We start from the raw sequence: 12,877 nt of genomic DNA, 5'->3' as shown, positions 1-12,877 counted from the left end.
CCGGGCTGTGCCACCCAGGACGGATTATCATTCGGAAGGCTACGTTGGGAAACGAGGCCAGAACGGTGGCAACGCCGGGCAGAAAACGCTGTTCTGCTGTCAAGGAAATGCTACAACGGCAGGCGGGAGGCAGCGCTCCGGCAGCGGGCGAGCGGAGCCGCAGCCCTGCTGCCGCGGGGGCCGGGGGCGAGTTCCCCCCTCCCCGGGAGGGCGGCGAGAGGGGAAAGCAGGACACGCTGCGGCGCGGGGCCACCCTCGAAAATATTTAACAGTTTCTTCCAGGCGAAGGGGGGGGGGGGGGGGTGGGCGGCGGTTTGTTTTCTTCTTTTTTTTTTGTTTTTAAATTTCCCCGACGCCTTCCTCTCCCTTCCTGTCCCGAAATAAAAATTATTTTAAAAAAATAATATATCTTAATAGTAATTAAGCGGGCGGGCGGCCGCGGCGCTGCGCGGGCGCGGGGCGGCTCCGCGGGGCGGTGCGGGGGGCGCGGGGCCCCGCCCGGCTGCTCCGCCCGGCCTGCGCGGGGGCAGCGCCGGCGCCGCGCATCCCCGGCTGGCGGGCGGCTCCGCTCCGCACCGCTCCGCACCGCTCCGCGGGGCTGCGCCGCCATGGAGGCGGTGGACCAGGTACGCGGAACCCCCTGCGGGCGGGGAACGGGACGGGACGGGACGGGACGGGAAGGGGGGCAGGGGGGCGCAGCGCGGAGCGGGCGCGGAGCTGACTTCCTCTCTCTGCTCGTAGCTCGCCTCCGCGGGCACTTTCCGCGTAGTGAAGGAGCCGCTGGCCTTCCTCAGGGTGCTCGAGTGGGTGAGTGCCGGGGGGGGGTCCGGCGGCGGGTGGGCTGGGGAGGATGAGGAGGAGGAGGAGGGGGATGGAGGGGGGGGATGTCCCCAAAGTGCGCGCCGGGCGCTGCGCCCCGCGGAACAGGTGGGAGCCGGGCTGGGACAGCGGCGGGGGCTGGGGGCGAGGGGCTGCGGCTGGGGACTCGGGCAGCGATGTGGCCGGCGGGGCGGGCTGGGTGCGCGAGTGCTCCCCCCCCATCCTTGTGCTGGATGTAAACCAATTTTATTTTTTTTTTTTTTTTTAAAAAAAAGGAGGCGGGGGGGAATAAAAATCCTCATTATGCGTTTAGCAAACTTGTCTCTGGGCCGAGCGGGGAAGGAGGCAGATAATTGGTTTGCGGAGCAATGTCACTGTTTGTTGCTCTGATGCTCATTCGTAGTGAAGTCTGCAGGTCAAATGACATTCATCGCCAGTAGGTCTGCGGGAGGAGGGAGCCTCTCTGAACGGAAAGTTCAGAACATGTCATGGAGGATTAATCACATTCCCCTAACACCGACTGGCTGGGGAATTATGTAAGCCACAGATTTTGGGGGGCGCATCCCCCCGCGGGTGGGTTTATCCACATGTTCGCACCCGCCGGCCGCGGGGTGTTTGCCAGGGGGTGTTTTGGCGTGCTGGGGGCAGCTGCTCGCCCCGGACCCCGGCCCTGCCCGTGGCCAGCAGCTCTTCACCTTTGCTGGGCGCCTCGAAGGTCCTGCGGAGCTGGGCGATGGGGATGTGGCGATGCCATGGGCTTGGGGCGAGGTGGCCCCGGAGCAGGGTGACCTGCATGCTGAGGGTGGACAAGGTCCGTTGTGTTCCTGGCCCAGAGCTCCCACAGACCCACTGGGCGCTGCTGCTCTTACCCCGAGGAGAAGGCAAGACATCCAGCGGTTGAGCCTTGGACACCGGTCTGGGGGGTGCTTCACCCACTCTTCAGTGCTCGACACAAACCAGAAGAATGGGGAGCAAAGCTATTTCTATGGCAAATAGCTGCTGGGAGCATGGTTGCTTGACTGTCTGCCTGGTGAAGCTGGGTCTGGTCGTGGTTGGGAAGGGCTTGGACTGTGCCCTCGAGGATGCTGTTGTCTTCAGGACAGCAAGCGGGAACTCTTTCCTCTTGGCTCTTTCCTAGGTCTGTAACTTCTTCCAACAGCCGAATGCAAAAGCTGCTTTTGTCATGGTTGAAAGCTGCACGTAGAACTCCTCTGGCAGCTCGATCTGCACGTTGCCTGGTTGTGTATATATATAAATGCACATGCGGCTGTATGTAAACAGAGCTCTTCTGACGCGGCCGAGATGTGTCAGTCCTTGGCAATAAGGGAATGTGGGAGAAGGGTGCAGAGTGTGTTAACATTTAAAATGGTCTGAGAAATTACTTTTTCCCCCCTTTTGATGTGTATGTGTAAGCAAAATTAAGTGTATTTTAGTGTGTGATATCTCAGAGTGGGGCAGACTTCTTTTTTTTTAATAAACATTTTTTATTATATTAATATACTTTTTTTGATTACCCAAATTCCAGCTCTCTTCACTTCATCTTATTGCTCCCATCTTCGTCCTCCTCTCGCCATCCCTACCAACTGCTATCCACCTCTCTCCACCATCTCATTCAGCGAAGTGTCCACCTCTCCTTCGGACTCATTTTTTCAGCCTAATTATCATTTTAAACTTTAAAAAAACCCAAATGCTCTAGCAGATTCTGTGGCTGCTTCCACGTTCCCTGGCAGCCTCACAGCCCTCGGTGCGCTTGATCAGAACAGTCAAATTACACCGCTAATTGCTGGATTTACAGCTGTTTCATTTCGGGTGTTAAATGATGTGTGAGTGGGGCTTTTTTTTTTTTTTTTTTAATGCAAAAAGTGCTGGTGACAGTGGAATTTATTAAACCTGCTCTTTTTAAGGCTGTTGAGTTTTTCAGAGTTTTACAGGAATCACCTGTTGGAGGGTGGGATCAGTGTCGTGTGAGTGACGTCGAGCTGAATCGCATCACCCTGTTTTACAGAGTTCTAGGGTTTGGGAAAGCAAGTGCGTGTAACTTTAATGTTGCCTTCTTTTGGCTTATTTGTCCTCTGAAAGGGAGGTGTAAGCTTCTGCTTTTGGAAAACTTAGGCTTTTTTTAATGTGTATTTCCCAGAAGGCCAAGTTTTGGATTTCTAGTGTGAAAAGCAAGCAGGTAGGGCACAGAGGTGGGGAAAGCCCTTTCTGCAGTCTAAGAAGAGGGAAAGCTGGCATTTCTGCCCCGTTGTTTGTGTACTACAGCCCATATGCTACTCATGGCACCTCCTAACACCTCCCACTTGAGTCCTAGATTGCGTCTTCAAAGAAGTAAAGGTCATAGCCTAGCTGGTGAGGCACCCATTCTGGGCGTTGGGTGGTTCTCCTGCCTGGCGGGAGCCTTTGTGGTGTTGCAGCACAGATGGCAGAGGTGGGGAGGTTCCTCAGAAGGGCTGGGAGGGTGGAGATGATGGTATAGATGAAAAATGTCCTCAGCTGGTCCAGGCAGTCCAGCCCTGAATTTGCACTCTCATCTTTTGGGCGATTTGGGTAGGCCCACGGTGGCTCAGGGGTCAGCGCGTCTTTGCTAATCAACCTCTTGTACAATGGTGCTGCTGAAATTTGTGTATAAACGAGCGCAAATCTTTGCAAGTCTGGAGATACCTGGGGTGGCGGTAGGTTTCTCAGGTGTGAAGCTGTAACTGTTGCAGAAGCAATCTGTAGGTGTGCAAGTTCCAGCTTACCTCTGGTCTGGCTCAGGCGTGGACCTCTGTCTTGTGGAGCACGGAGTTTATCTGGTCTGCCATCTTCTACTTTCACTATTATCTAGCACCTGGAGAGAAGGTGCTGATCTAAGACTGATTCTCCTGAATATTCACAGCACCGTAATGTGTTTTCATTTGTATTTCTCGCGTACTTTGTAATCTTATTTTCAGCCAAGAAATTGCATTTAGAAGGCATTAAGAGACAACATTGGCTGAGGCCCAGGAAAGTTGGGGGGAGGCGGGAAGTGACTTCTAGCAATTAAGCAAGACTTGCTTAATTTTTTGAACTCTACCTTGGTAATAGATTTTGTATTTGGGAGTATGCGGATCACAAATCTGGGCTTGGAAAACTGCACACAGCTGTACAAGACAGGCCCTGGGTGTTCCCAGCTTTGAGTTAACTCTTGCTTCATGGCGTGTGCTGGGGGCAGGGACAAGCTGTTTAAAAGCCGAGTTTGTTCTTGCTCCTCTTTATTCCCTTGGCTGTTCCTCCACAGATCTTTGCATGAGAAGAGGGCGTCCTTCTGAATCTTATTTCTCATGCTAATCTACCGTGGCACTACAACCGGTTGCAACGTCACAAACACTATTACAACTTCACTTGAGAAGTGACTCTCCTACGCACGCACCTGACAATAACGAATAAGGAAAGATGAAAGAGGAGAAAATGTTCATTTGTCTGCCTGGATTAATTTCAGTCCCGTGGATCTGTGGGTGTGTTTGCACTGCTTTTATTGGGGTCCACCAAAAGGAAGCAAGACAAGCAAGTTTGTTAGTTGTGGTGTATTTTTTCCCCGCAGTCGTTGCCTCTCTGGAGCCCTCCAAAAGCAAATCAAAGGAAAAGCGGGGCTGTGCGCATCACAGTGGGATGTGTACGTGAACTATCATCTCGTGTACGTGAACTATCTCATGTATGTTCAGGTGGTTACCGGCAAAAATATTTTTGTAAAACTGGAAACTTTGTATCACTAGGCTGAGGTTTTTAATTACTTCTGCTGCTTCCTCGCAGTGATTTGCCACGAACAGACCCAAAGCAACCTGACATTTGTCCGGTTTCTGTGTAAAATAACATGAGCTGCGGTGCTGTCCGTAACACCTTTCCTTGTAATCCTTGATAAGGAGCAGAGATGCAGAAACTCCACCCTTTTGCAAGTTGGGAGGTGCTGTGGTTGCCTTGCTGATTATTTCATAGAATCACAGAATGGTTTGGGCTGGAAGGGACCTTAAAGATCATCCAGTTCCACCCCCCTGCCCTGGGCAGGGACATCTCCCACCAGACCAGGTTGCTCAAAGCCCCATCCAGCCTGGCCTTGAACACCTCCAGGGATGGGGCAGCCACAGCTTCTCTGGGCAACCTGGGCCAGGGGCTCACCACCCTCACAGTAAAGAATTTCTTCCTAATACCTCCCCTCCTTCAGTATGAAACCGTTTTTTGCAGGTTGTTGTTTTAAGATACTGTGTTGTTTTAAAATACTCCCAGCTCCACCAGCTTGCAGCCCTGTCCAGGCTGGTACGGGCATAGCAGAGCGGGTATGTTGGGCACAAAGACCGTACAAGTAGCTGTGTCTAAGCCAGTGCTGCTTCTTTCAGGCCAGATGTGAGTCATTTATGTTGCAGGACAAATCTGGTGGACACCGGGGCTTTTCTTGATAGGACAACTCGGAGTTGGACGTTAGGATGTTCAGTGAACCCAAATGTGTCTGAGGAGTTGTTTGAATTCTTGTCTTTGTGCATAAAAAATACATTCCAGGCCTTGCATGTCTGCAGATCATGACTGTGCTTACGAGCATCTTCATGGGCTGTGCCAACCATTTCCAAAGCAGTTCAGGGCATTTGGACAACAAATCCCCATTTGTCTCTGGTGGAAATTGGACAAAGGAATTGCAAGGCAGTTTCAAAAAAATCTGTGTGTACATGGACCAAACTAACCCTGCTTTGCTTCCGTGCCTTCGCAATGTGGGCATTTGACTGGTGAGCCAGGAAAAAGGCCAGGCTCTTGCCAGCCTGGCAGGAGTCAAGCTTGCTTGGATCGTGTAGCTTCTGAAAGGGTTAGCACCCCTTGCCTTGCAAACAGATGTGTCTTTGAAAGGCAAAGAGAATCTGAATCTCCAAAGGTTGATAAGTCGTCTTGTCCTTTGTCCCAATGCTGATTACTCATCTGGCCATGGAGCGCTTTTGTTGGATTATATTTGCATGCATATGGATGGACGTAAGTAGCTGCGTGCTTTCAAGTGTGTCCTAGAAAAGCCTAGATATCTTGAGATGCTGTAAATAAATGAAAAAAAAAATTAGGAAGGTGATGCTCGTGTGAGGCATGTGTGATTAGTAGTTTGCTCTGTAAAGTGTATTGTGGGCCTGAGATATTTTATAGTTGCTTGAGAGTCCTCATCACGTTTGCTTGTGCTTGTTTGGTTTTTGCTGCTGTCTACTACGGCACGGGCAGAGACTTTAGGTCATGGAGCAGGGTGACCTTAACATTCCTCGTGGATGCAGAGCTGGAAGAGTTGAGTGTTTGATCTTCTTCACCCTCATATTGAAAGAAAAACCTTAATAAAAATAATATTTCTTTCCACCTGCTGATGTTGCTTATGCGATGCCAGGATCAGATGCTGCATTCAGTGCTGGGGCCATCCACCTTGATGTGCGAGATACACAAGCACATGTAAAACACATATTGTCAATTTTTTTTGATGTCTGGGATGTAGGTACCTAGTTGTTCTTGAAAACCTGGGCCCAGTTACTACCTCAAAGGTCTTGTATGTGTAGTGTCAGGTCAATAAAGCATGTGCCACTTAATCAAAAAATGTAAATCCATTTCTATGGTATTTTAATATTAGAAAGGTAATTACCGTGTAACTAACCCTTCTCTGTAAGCTGTCATTAATTGGATGATTTTTTTATAGGCAGCTTAGCATAATGCATGCAAAATACACTGCAGCTCTGAACAGACAAAAATTGCTACAGTGAAACACCGGGATGTGAGCGTCCAGGAGACCTGAGCCCTGCGAACAGGCTTTATCCGTCCCTGCCATTGGATGTGCGACTTCTGAATGCGTATCGGGGCATCGGTAATCTGCAGGCAGGGAATTCTGTTGGGCAAGTTATGTTTATTAGGAAGAACTGGGGGGTGGGTTTTGCCATTAGGCATCAGGCTGTGTTGTGTGTGATAGGAAAGATGTGAGAAGTTTCTGTAGTCTCTCTGAAGACAGATGTGAAAGCCATATGTCACTGTGTCAGCGGGACTGGGATAAAGGCAGCAGAAGCGGTAACGGTGCCTATGTGGTATTTTACCTTGTGGTCTTAAAGTCTCAGCTTCTGGGAGTCTTGTGATTCTGAAGCCTTTGGCTTTGATAAACCACACCCTTTGGATAAGGGTAGCAGAAGAAGGATGGAAGCCCTGAAGACAGAAAACCCAGAACACAAGTGAAAGAGAAGAAAATGTGTCTTGTGATCCCGTGGTTTTCCAGCCTGCAGAGAGCTGGCTGTTCTGCGCGCCGTTCACGTGTATGTGTATCTGGGTTTGTATCTTGTTGGGAACTGAGAACTGTGCTAATCTTGTCCCATTGAAAAGTTGGTGTCAAAATGGTACAAATGCTGGTACAGGCAAGGAGGGAAGGAGAAAAGGTCAGCGATGCCTGACCGCATTGCAAATAAATGATGCCTTCATCTGAAAAGTGCCTGCCATTTTCCTCTTAGGCTCATGTTGTGGTCGTGGAAGAGTTGATTTTAAAATGTCACGTAACAATTCATTTAAATCGTGATGTTACTCAAGCAGCCCAGAGTGGGACCTGGTATAATCGAGTTATGTAGGATTAGCGCTTATGGTTGAGATAGAGTGCTCCAGGAGGCAGGAGTTTTTGGAGTTATGTCCTGCTTCCGTGGAAGTCCCTGGGTGAAATTGGTAACATCTCCTCCTGGTAAGCAACCTTCTGGATGGCAGAATCTGCTGACGTTATCCGAAGGTAGCTGTTTGAAGCGTTAGGAATAGAAGATGAGGAGAGAGAGACTCATTAATGCTAAATTTGATTATATATGCAAACCAGGTTTCTATGAAAGGAAGAACAAAAATGATCTGACTTTCAAACTAGCAAGAAGATGCATGGAGATAGAGGGTTCTGCCATTAGATATACACGGTTAACGTCTCTGCCAATTTTTATGAGGGAGATGTTTCTGTCATCACTCCTGTAAATCAGCATCTGCATAATTGGAGCCCCGGGTAAAAGCCCTGCGTGTTGACATCTCAGGATTCAGATGTTGCAGTCGGGGGAGGACAGGCTTGGAAGGTGCTGGCGATAAAACCCTTTCATCATTTGGATCCTGCGGTCCCTGAGTTAACCTGGATTCATGGCACTACGTGCGATCCCAAGGGGCAGGAGACCTCCCGGTTGCTGGTGGAGTCTCCACTCTGCTCCAGCAGGGAGGACCTCCTCCTGAGGCTGGGAGCAGGTACGGCTGGACCCCGCACAGGGCCGGCCATGGGCGGCAGAGTGCTCTCGCCACACCTCTGCAAGCGCAGCTTTCTCCTCTGGCACCGAATAAAAGCGGTTAAGTAGTATTATGGTCCTGGGCTATAGTGTGGAAAACGGTCTGGCTGTCCGGTCTGGCTGTCCAGCCTGGCAACTGGCCAAAGGGGTCTTAATGGCTTTCACCCTCGGGGGGATCTGCAAAGTGCTGCAAAGAATGTTGTGGAGAGGAATGTGGAGTGCGGAGGTGCCGCTTTTAAGGTGTTTGTTCAAAGTGGCGTATGTACTGCAAAGTGTGACATAGTTGCTAAGGTGACAGCTTGCTTGCTTTTTGGCAAAAGCAAAAGAATACTGAATATAGACAAACTGTAAGCTTTTGCTTTGTTTAATTTGCAATGTTTTTGTCTTCTGGCCATCGTAGAGACTTCTTGGGTTTGTCTTTGGAAGCAGTGTTTTCCTAGTCAGAATAATTCACTCTGTTAGGAAAGCTAACATTGCTGCCCGTTCTTAAGGAAATGCTTAAATCGCATAAAATGATTTAGGTTTTAGTGATTATTATTGTAGATACAAATTATGGCATTGAAAAGGTTTGGTAATGGCATTCAGTTAAGTAAGGAAGTATTCTCTAAGTACTTTTTATATAAACAAAAAAAATACTAGGCGTTGCCTCATCAGCAGCCTATGGATGCGGGCACGTCCATCGGCGCACAGCCCAGGAGTTTTTTTGCATGTAGTATTTGCCTGCATTTGGAAAATGCTCCAACCTGGGCTGAAATGCACGGTGAGGGGAGAACTCGCGTCGGTCAGGCGGAGGGGTGGGTTGTGGCGAGAGGGAGGGAAGAGGGAGTCTTGCGTCGCCCAGCTTGGTTACCGCCACGGTTAAGTATTTTCGTCGTGCCGCGAGGGGAGGAGGATCAGCAGAGGATTAGACTGACGTGGCCCCTCAGGAGAGGGGGGTTTCCAGATGAGCAGCCATCTGTGGCGTGAAGCAGCGTTACGGTCCTCAGTGGGGAGAGGAAAGCAGGAAGGTGTCACCAGCCTCATGCCAACTTTGGTCCTTAAAAGCAGCGGGGTACATGCACGATCCAGGAAAAAAAGGCCGGGAAAGGCTGAAGTAATGTGCTCATTGCCCTTTATTGTTTTACCTTTCCTTTCTTTGTGGTGATCTAATGGGTAGATTAATGTGTTTCCCTGAACAAGCTGTTCTGTCTGTGCCTGTTCCAGAATGCCTTAGCATCTGGGGCGAAGGCTGTGCGAGAGCCTGCGGGAGCTGCTGGGTTAACGCCGTGGGGAGCAGAGTGCCGCAGCCTGGAGCTTGGGGTAAAAGCCGGCGGGGAGCCCTGTGGGCTCCTGTTCCCAGATAAGCGCGGGTGCAGATGTCCCAGCCCCAGTTTGGTGGTGCCGTCGCAAGGCAGGAGTTAGAGAGGGTATTTTCAGAGTGGTCAGAGACCGTGACAGCCCACACAGGGGGCTTTTGCTGGAGGATTGGGGGTGTCTCTATGCTAAGGAGATCCCAACAAGCATCCCGAGCACTGAGGTGTGCAGGGAGGAGGTAGTCTTCTCTTTCTCTGTGCTAAGGAAGCAGGAGGAAAACTGTGAAGCAGGAAGATTTCAATGAAGGGTTATCCATTTTCAGACGAGAGGTTGCGGTCCCAGACCCACTGTCAGAAATACATCTGATTTGACTGTCTTGCAAAACGCCCAACCTGTCACTTGATCTTTATTCCATGAGAAATACCAGGGCCTACCGCGAACAGCCTGGCTGAATATTCACTAGAAGTACTCATGCACCTGAAGTATTGAGGAGGAAATTCTGCCCAGAAGATCTCAGAAAGAAATGCTACCAACACGGGCAAGAGCACTGATACGTCGGGAAGTAATTTATAGTAACAGCTCTTCAGTAGCTGTTGGAATTTCAAAAAGAAGTTTACCGTATCTGTCCTCAGTCTTCGCTTTTCCTGATGTTAATGCTCTGCCCTCCTGTGTTGTTTCTCAGGTGATGCAAATCCAAAGTATCTTTGGCTTGAAGTGATAAACCTCAGCTCAAAGCCTTTGGGACTTGCATGTTGGGTGCTTGTATTGGGGCTCCATGTTTGACATGGCATTTGCCAATCTTCCTGGTATTAGGTGGCACCCCAAATAATACCATTGAAGTAGCAAAATCTTTTTTGTCAGGTTCCCAAAAACCAAGGAGGCAACCGGCTTCTTGGTTCAGCCTCCCTGATGTGGGCGGTATTATGGCCTATGGCTGCCTTCAGCATCCAAGTCAAAATACCCCAGGATGCTGGAAAATATCTTGCAGTTCTTGAACAAGCAAACCTGAGCCTTGTTTGAACTGTCTTCAGAATAATCTTCTCCCTGGCTGCGTGCTGGAGGTACGCTTGAAGCAAAACAACGCTGTGTTTGAGTTTGAACCCACGTAGTTGCGTCCCCCTGCTACTCCTCGCACCGAGGCGATGTTACACACACAAAAAGCACTGCTCTGCATCAGTTTTTTACCCCATTTAAAACAACCTTTGTACGGAAAGAGTCGTGGCTGGGAGCCGTTGGACGTGGCAAGGTCACAGCTCCCTGTTGGGACTGTAAGGGGAAATGATGCCCGTGGGTAGATATCGTGCCCAGCCCAGTGGGGTTAGGTTTGACGCTGGAAATGGGATTATCACTGCAGAATATGTGTATTGCAGTAATTATCCTTTGGAGTTGAGCAGTTTCTCCAAGTGCTTTTTTAGAGACTGTGCTTGAAAACCTCTCCTTGCAAAACTAAAGCAAGTGTGGGATTCCCCCACCGCCAAATCCAGCAGCCGATAAATCCGGCAGAGCTCTCCTGATTGCCATCTCCAAGGGCAGTCAGCGTGCTGGAGTGGAATTAGGTCCCGGTTTGACGGAACACGCCTGCCAAAAAATTAAACAATGGATGCCTTCCTGTTTAATTTTAACATTTTAATTAAATTCTTTGCTGCTGTGCGCCTTTGATCTCAGCGAGCTGATATACATGGTGTCTGCTGTTGTGTCGCAGCAGCATTTTGTTGGAATCCTGCACGCAGACGCAAGGATGCATTTCAGTGTGGATAAAAGTGGGGAAGCCGCGTGCTGCCAAGCACCGAGCGCATCGCAAACTGACTTTTCCAATCGGTGACCAAAGGCGTGCGGACAGGGAGATTATTCATGAGTATGGCTCAATAGAGCTTCTTTCCCAGCGTATTCTCTCCCCATTTTTAATCTCCTTCTGTGAATGGTGCTGCAAGAAGAGTTTCCTTGATGGAATTACTCATTGAGAGGGTTGAGGCTGGGAGCTGAGATTTTTTTTTTGTTGCAAAACAGAGTCAGTTTCAAGTGGGATAATTAATAAAGTTTGATCCCTCGTTCAGGCAGCTGAAGCGATGCTGTATGGCTTTGACTGGCCACGTCTATTGATGAGTCCCAGCCAAGCGGCTGGTTTGAGAGCATTTTGGAGGCTGCTGGCTTTCTGCACAGCCGTGCAAAACGTGGATACCGAGCAGCATGTAGGCAAGCAGCCCCACCACGAGTGCATGGAAAAAAGTCTTCAAATAAAGACGTGGTTGCACATTTCCCCTGTGCCGATGATGGCTGGGCCTCGGTGGTGATGGAGGAGGTAAGCGAGCTGGGAGCGTGCAGTGTTTTCACAGGAAAGGTATGAGAGTGAGCTCCCTTGTGTTTTTTTTTTTATAACCTGGGGCAAGTGGCTGAGGAGCGTGTGGAGTATTTGTCCTTTGCAATTTGGGCTGTACCTAAATGCCAGGGAAGCAGTTGTCATCGCTGCGTGAAAGAGTCATTGGTAGAGCTGATTTGGAAAAAGGAATTTCATTTCCTTGGGGGAGGAATAATTTTTTCATCTAAATTTCCATTGGAAACTTTGGCATTCTGGCGAGATTGTGTATGAAGAAACGTTTTTGCCCGAAGCTACGCTATTTCAGCTCAGAATATTTCTGTAAAGAAACAGTGGTTTGGTCATATTTTCCTTCTCCTCTCTGCATCCCGGAGCATCCCCCTGCGATATCCCAGGCTTGTTCCTGCTGGAGGAGTCAGTGATGGATCCCATCGAGTGTGACCCTCCTGCACATGGGGGCGGTGTAGCCTGGCCATGGAGCCTGATTTACAGAGCAGGGGCAGCGCGAGGGGCCAGCCCAAACTCCTTGGAGGCAAAGCAGTCGTGTTCCCAGGGTAGATACTGCAAGCTCTTAGCGCTGGGACTTGCAAAGAAGAGTCAGTGTTTTTGGAGGGAAGATGGCAACTTTTTTGGAAAAAGACGAATAAGCCTAAAATGCAGAAAATGTCTTGGCGGAAATTTTTTCCATCTGACTTTTAAGACGGCGTGTGCATATCGGTGTTGGAGCCTACGTTTATATTGTGGTCTATGTTTATATTGTGTGCCTAGCGCTTCTTTTCAGTCAAACGTGGAGTTTTTCAGAGCTGCAGGGAGGCAGCACAGCCCACCGAGCAGAGACTGGTCGCACCGCGTTGGGGAACCTCCTTGTTTTGCTGCGTTGGCTCCACGGGTGCTCCTGCTCTGCCCTTGCAGCCTGTCGCTCGTGGCAGGCGGCTCTGCGGAGAGGCCGCCCGTTCCAGCACAAAATCTGTGCCGGGCCAGATTGCCGGGCCCTGGCAGGCAGCAGGAGCTGGCTTCGCAGCGGGCCAGCATATGCAGGGGACGCTGGCTGTGCCACGTGGCAGAAAGCCTCCTGCCGCCACGGAGCCCGTTATGGTCCTTCCCGGGGAGGGGTGATGCTGTGAAAATGAGCTCCTTGCCTGCGGTCCTCTGTGTCCCAGTGGCATTCCCCACTGCGGGGACCAAGTGCTGTCACTGCTTTCTT

The 12,877-nt window shown here is 50.1% G+C and overlaps 1 protein-coding gene across 1 annotated transcript in view; it reads left to right on the top strand.

Moving 5' to 3' along the window:
• Positions 1-470: 470 nt before the first annotated feature.
• Positions 471-12,877, top strand: part of SYNPR (synaptoporin) — a 110,505-nt gene continuing 98,098 nt past the window's right edge. Inside the window, exons 1-2 of the mRNA XM_063348213.1 lie at positions 471-626; positions 742-807. Coding sequence (XP_063204283.1) covers positions 609-626; positions 742-807 — 84 coding nt within the window. The 5' untranslated portion in view covers positions 471-608. The remainder of the gene's footprint in view (positions 627-741; positions 808-12,877) is intronic.

The sequence above is a fragment of the Chroicocephalus ridibundus genome, chromosome 10, assembly GCF_963924245.1.
Source record: "Chroicocephalus ridibundus chromosome 10, bChrRid1.1, whole genome shotgun sequence".
Lineage (NCBI taxonomy): Eukaryota > Metazoa > Chordata > Aves > Charadriiformes > Laridae > Chroicocephalus > Chroicocephalus ridibundus.
The sequence above is the reverse complement of the archived record's forward strand: the minus strand, read 5'-3'. Positions and strand labels throughout refer to the sequence as shown.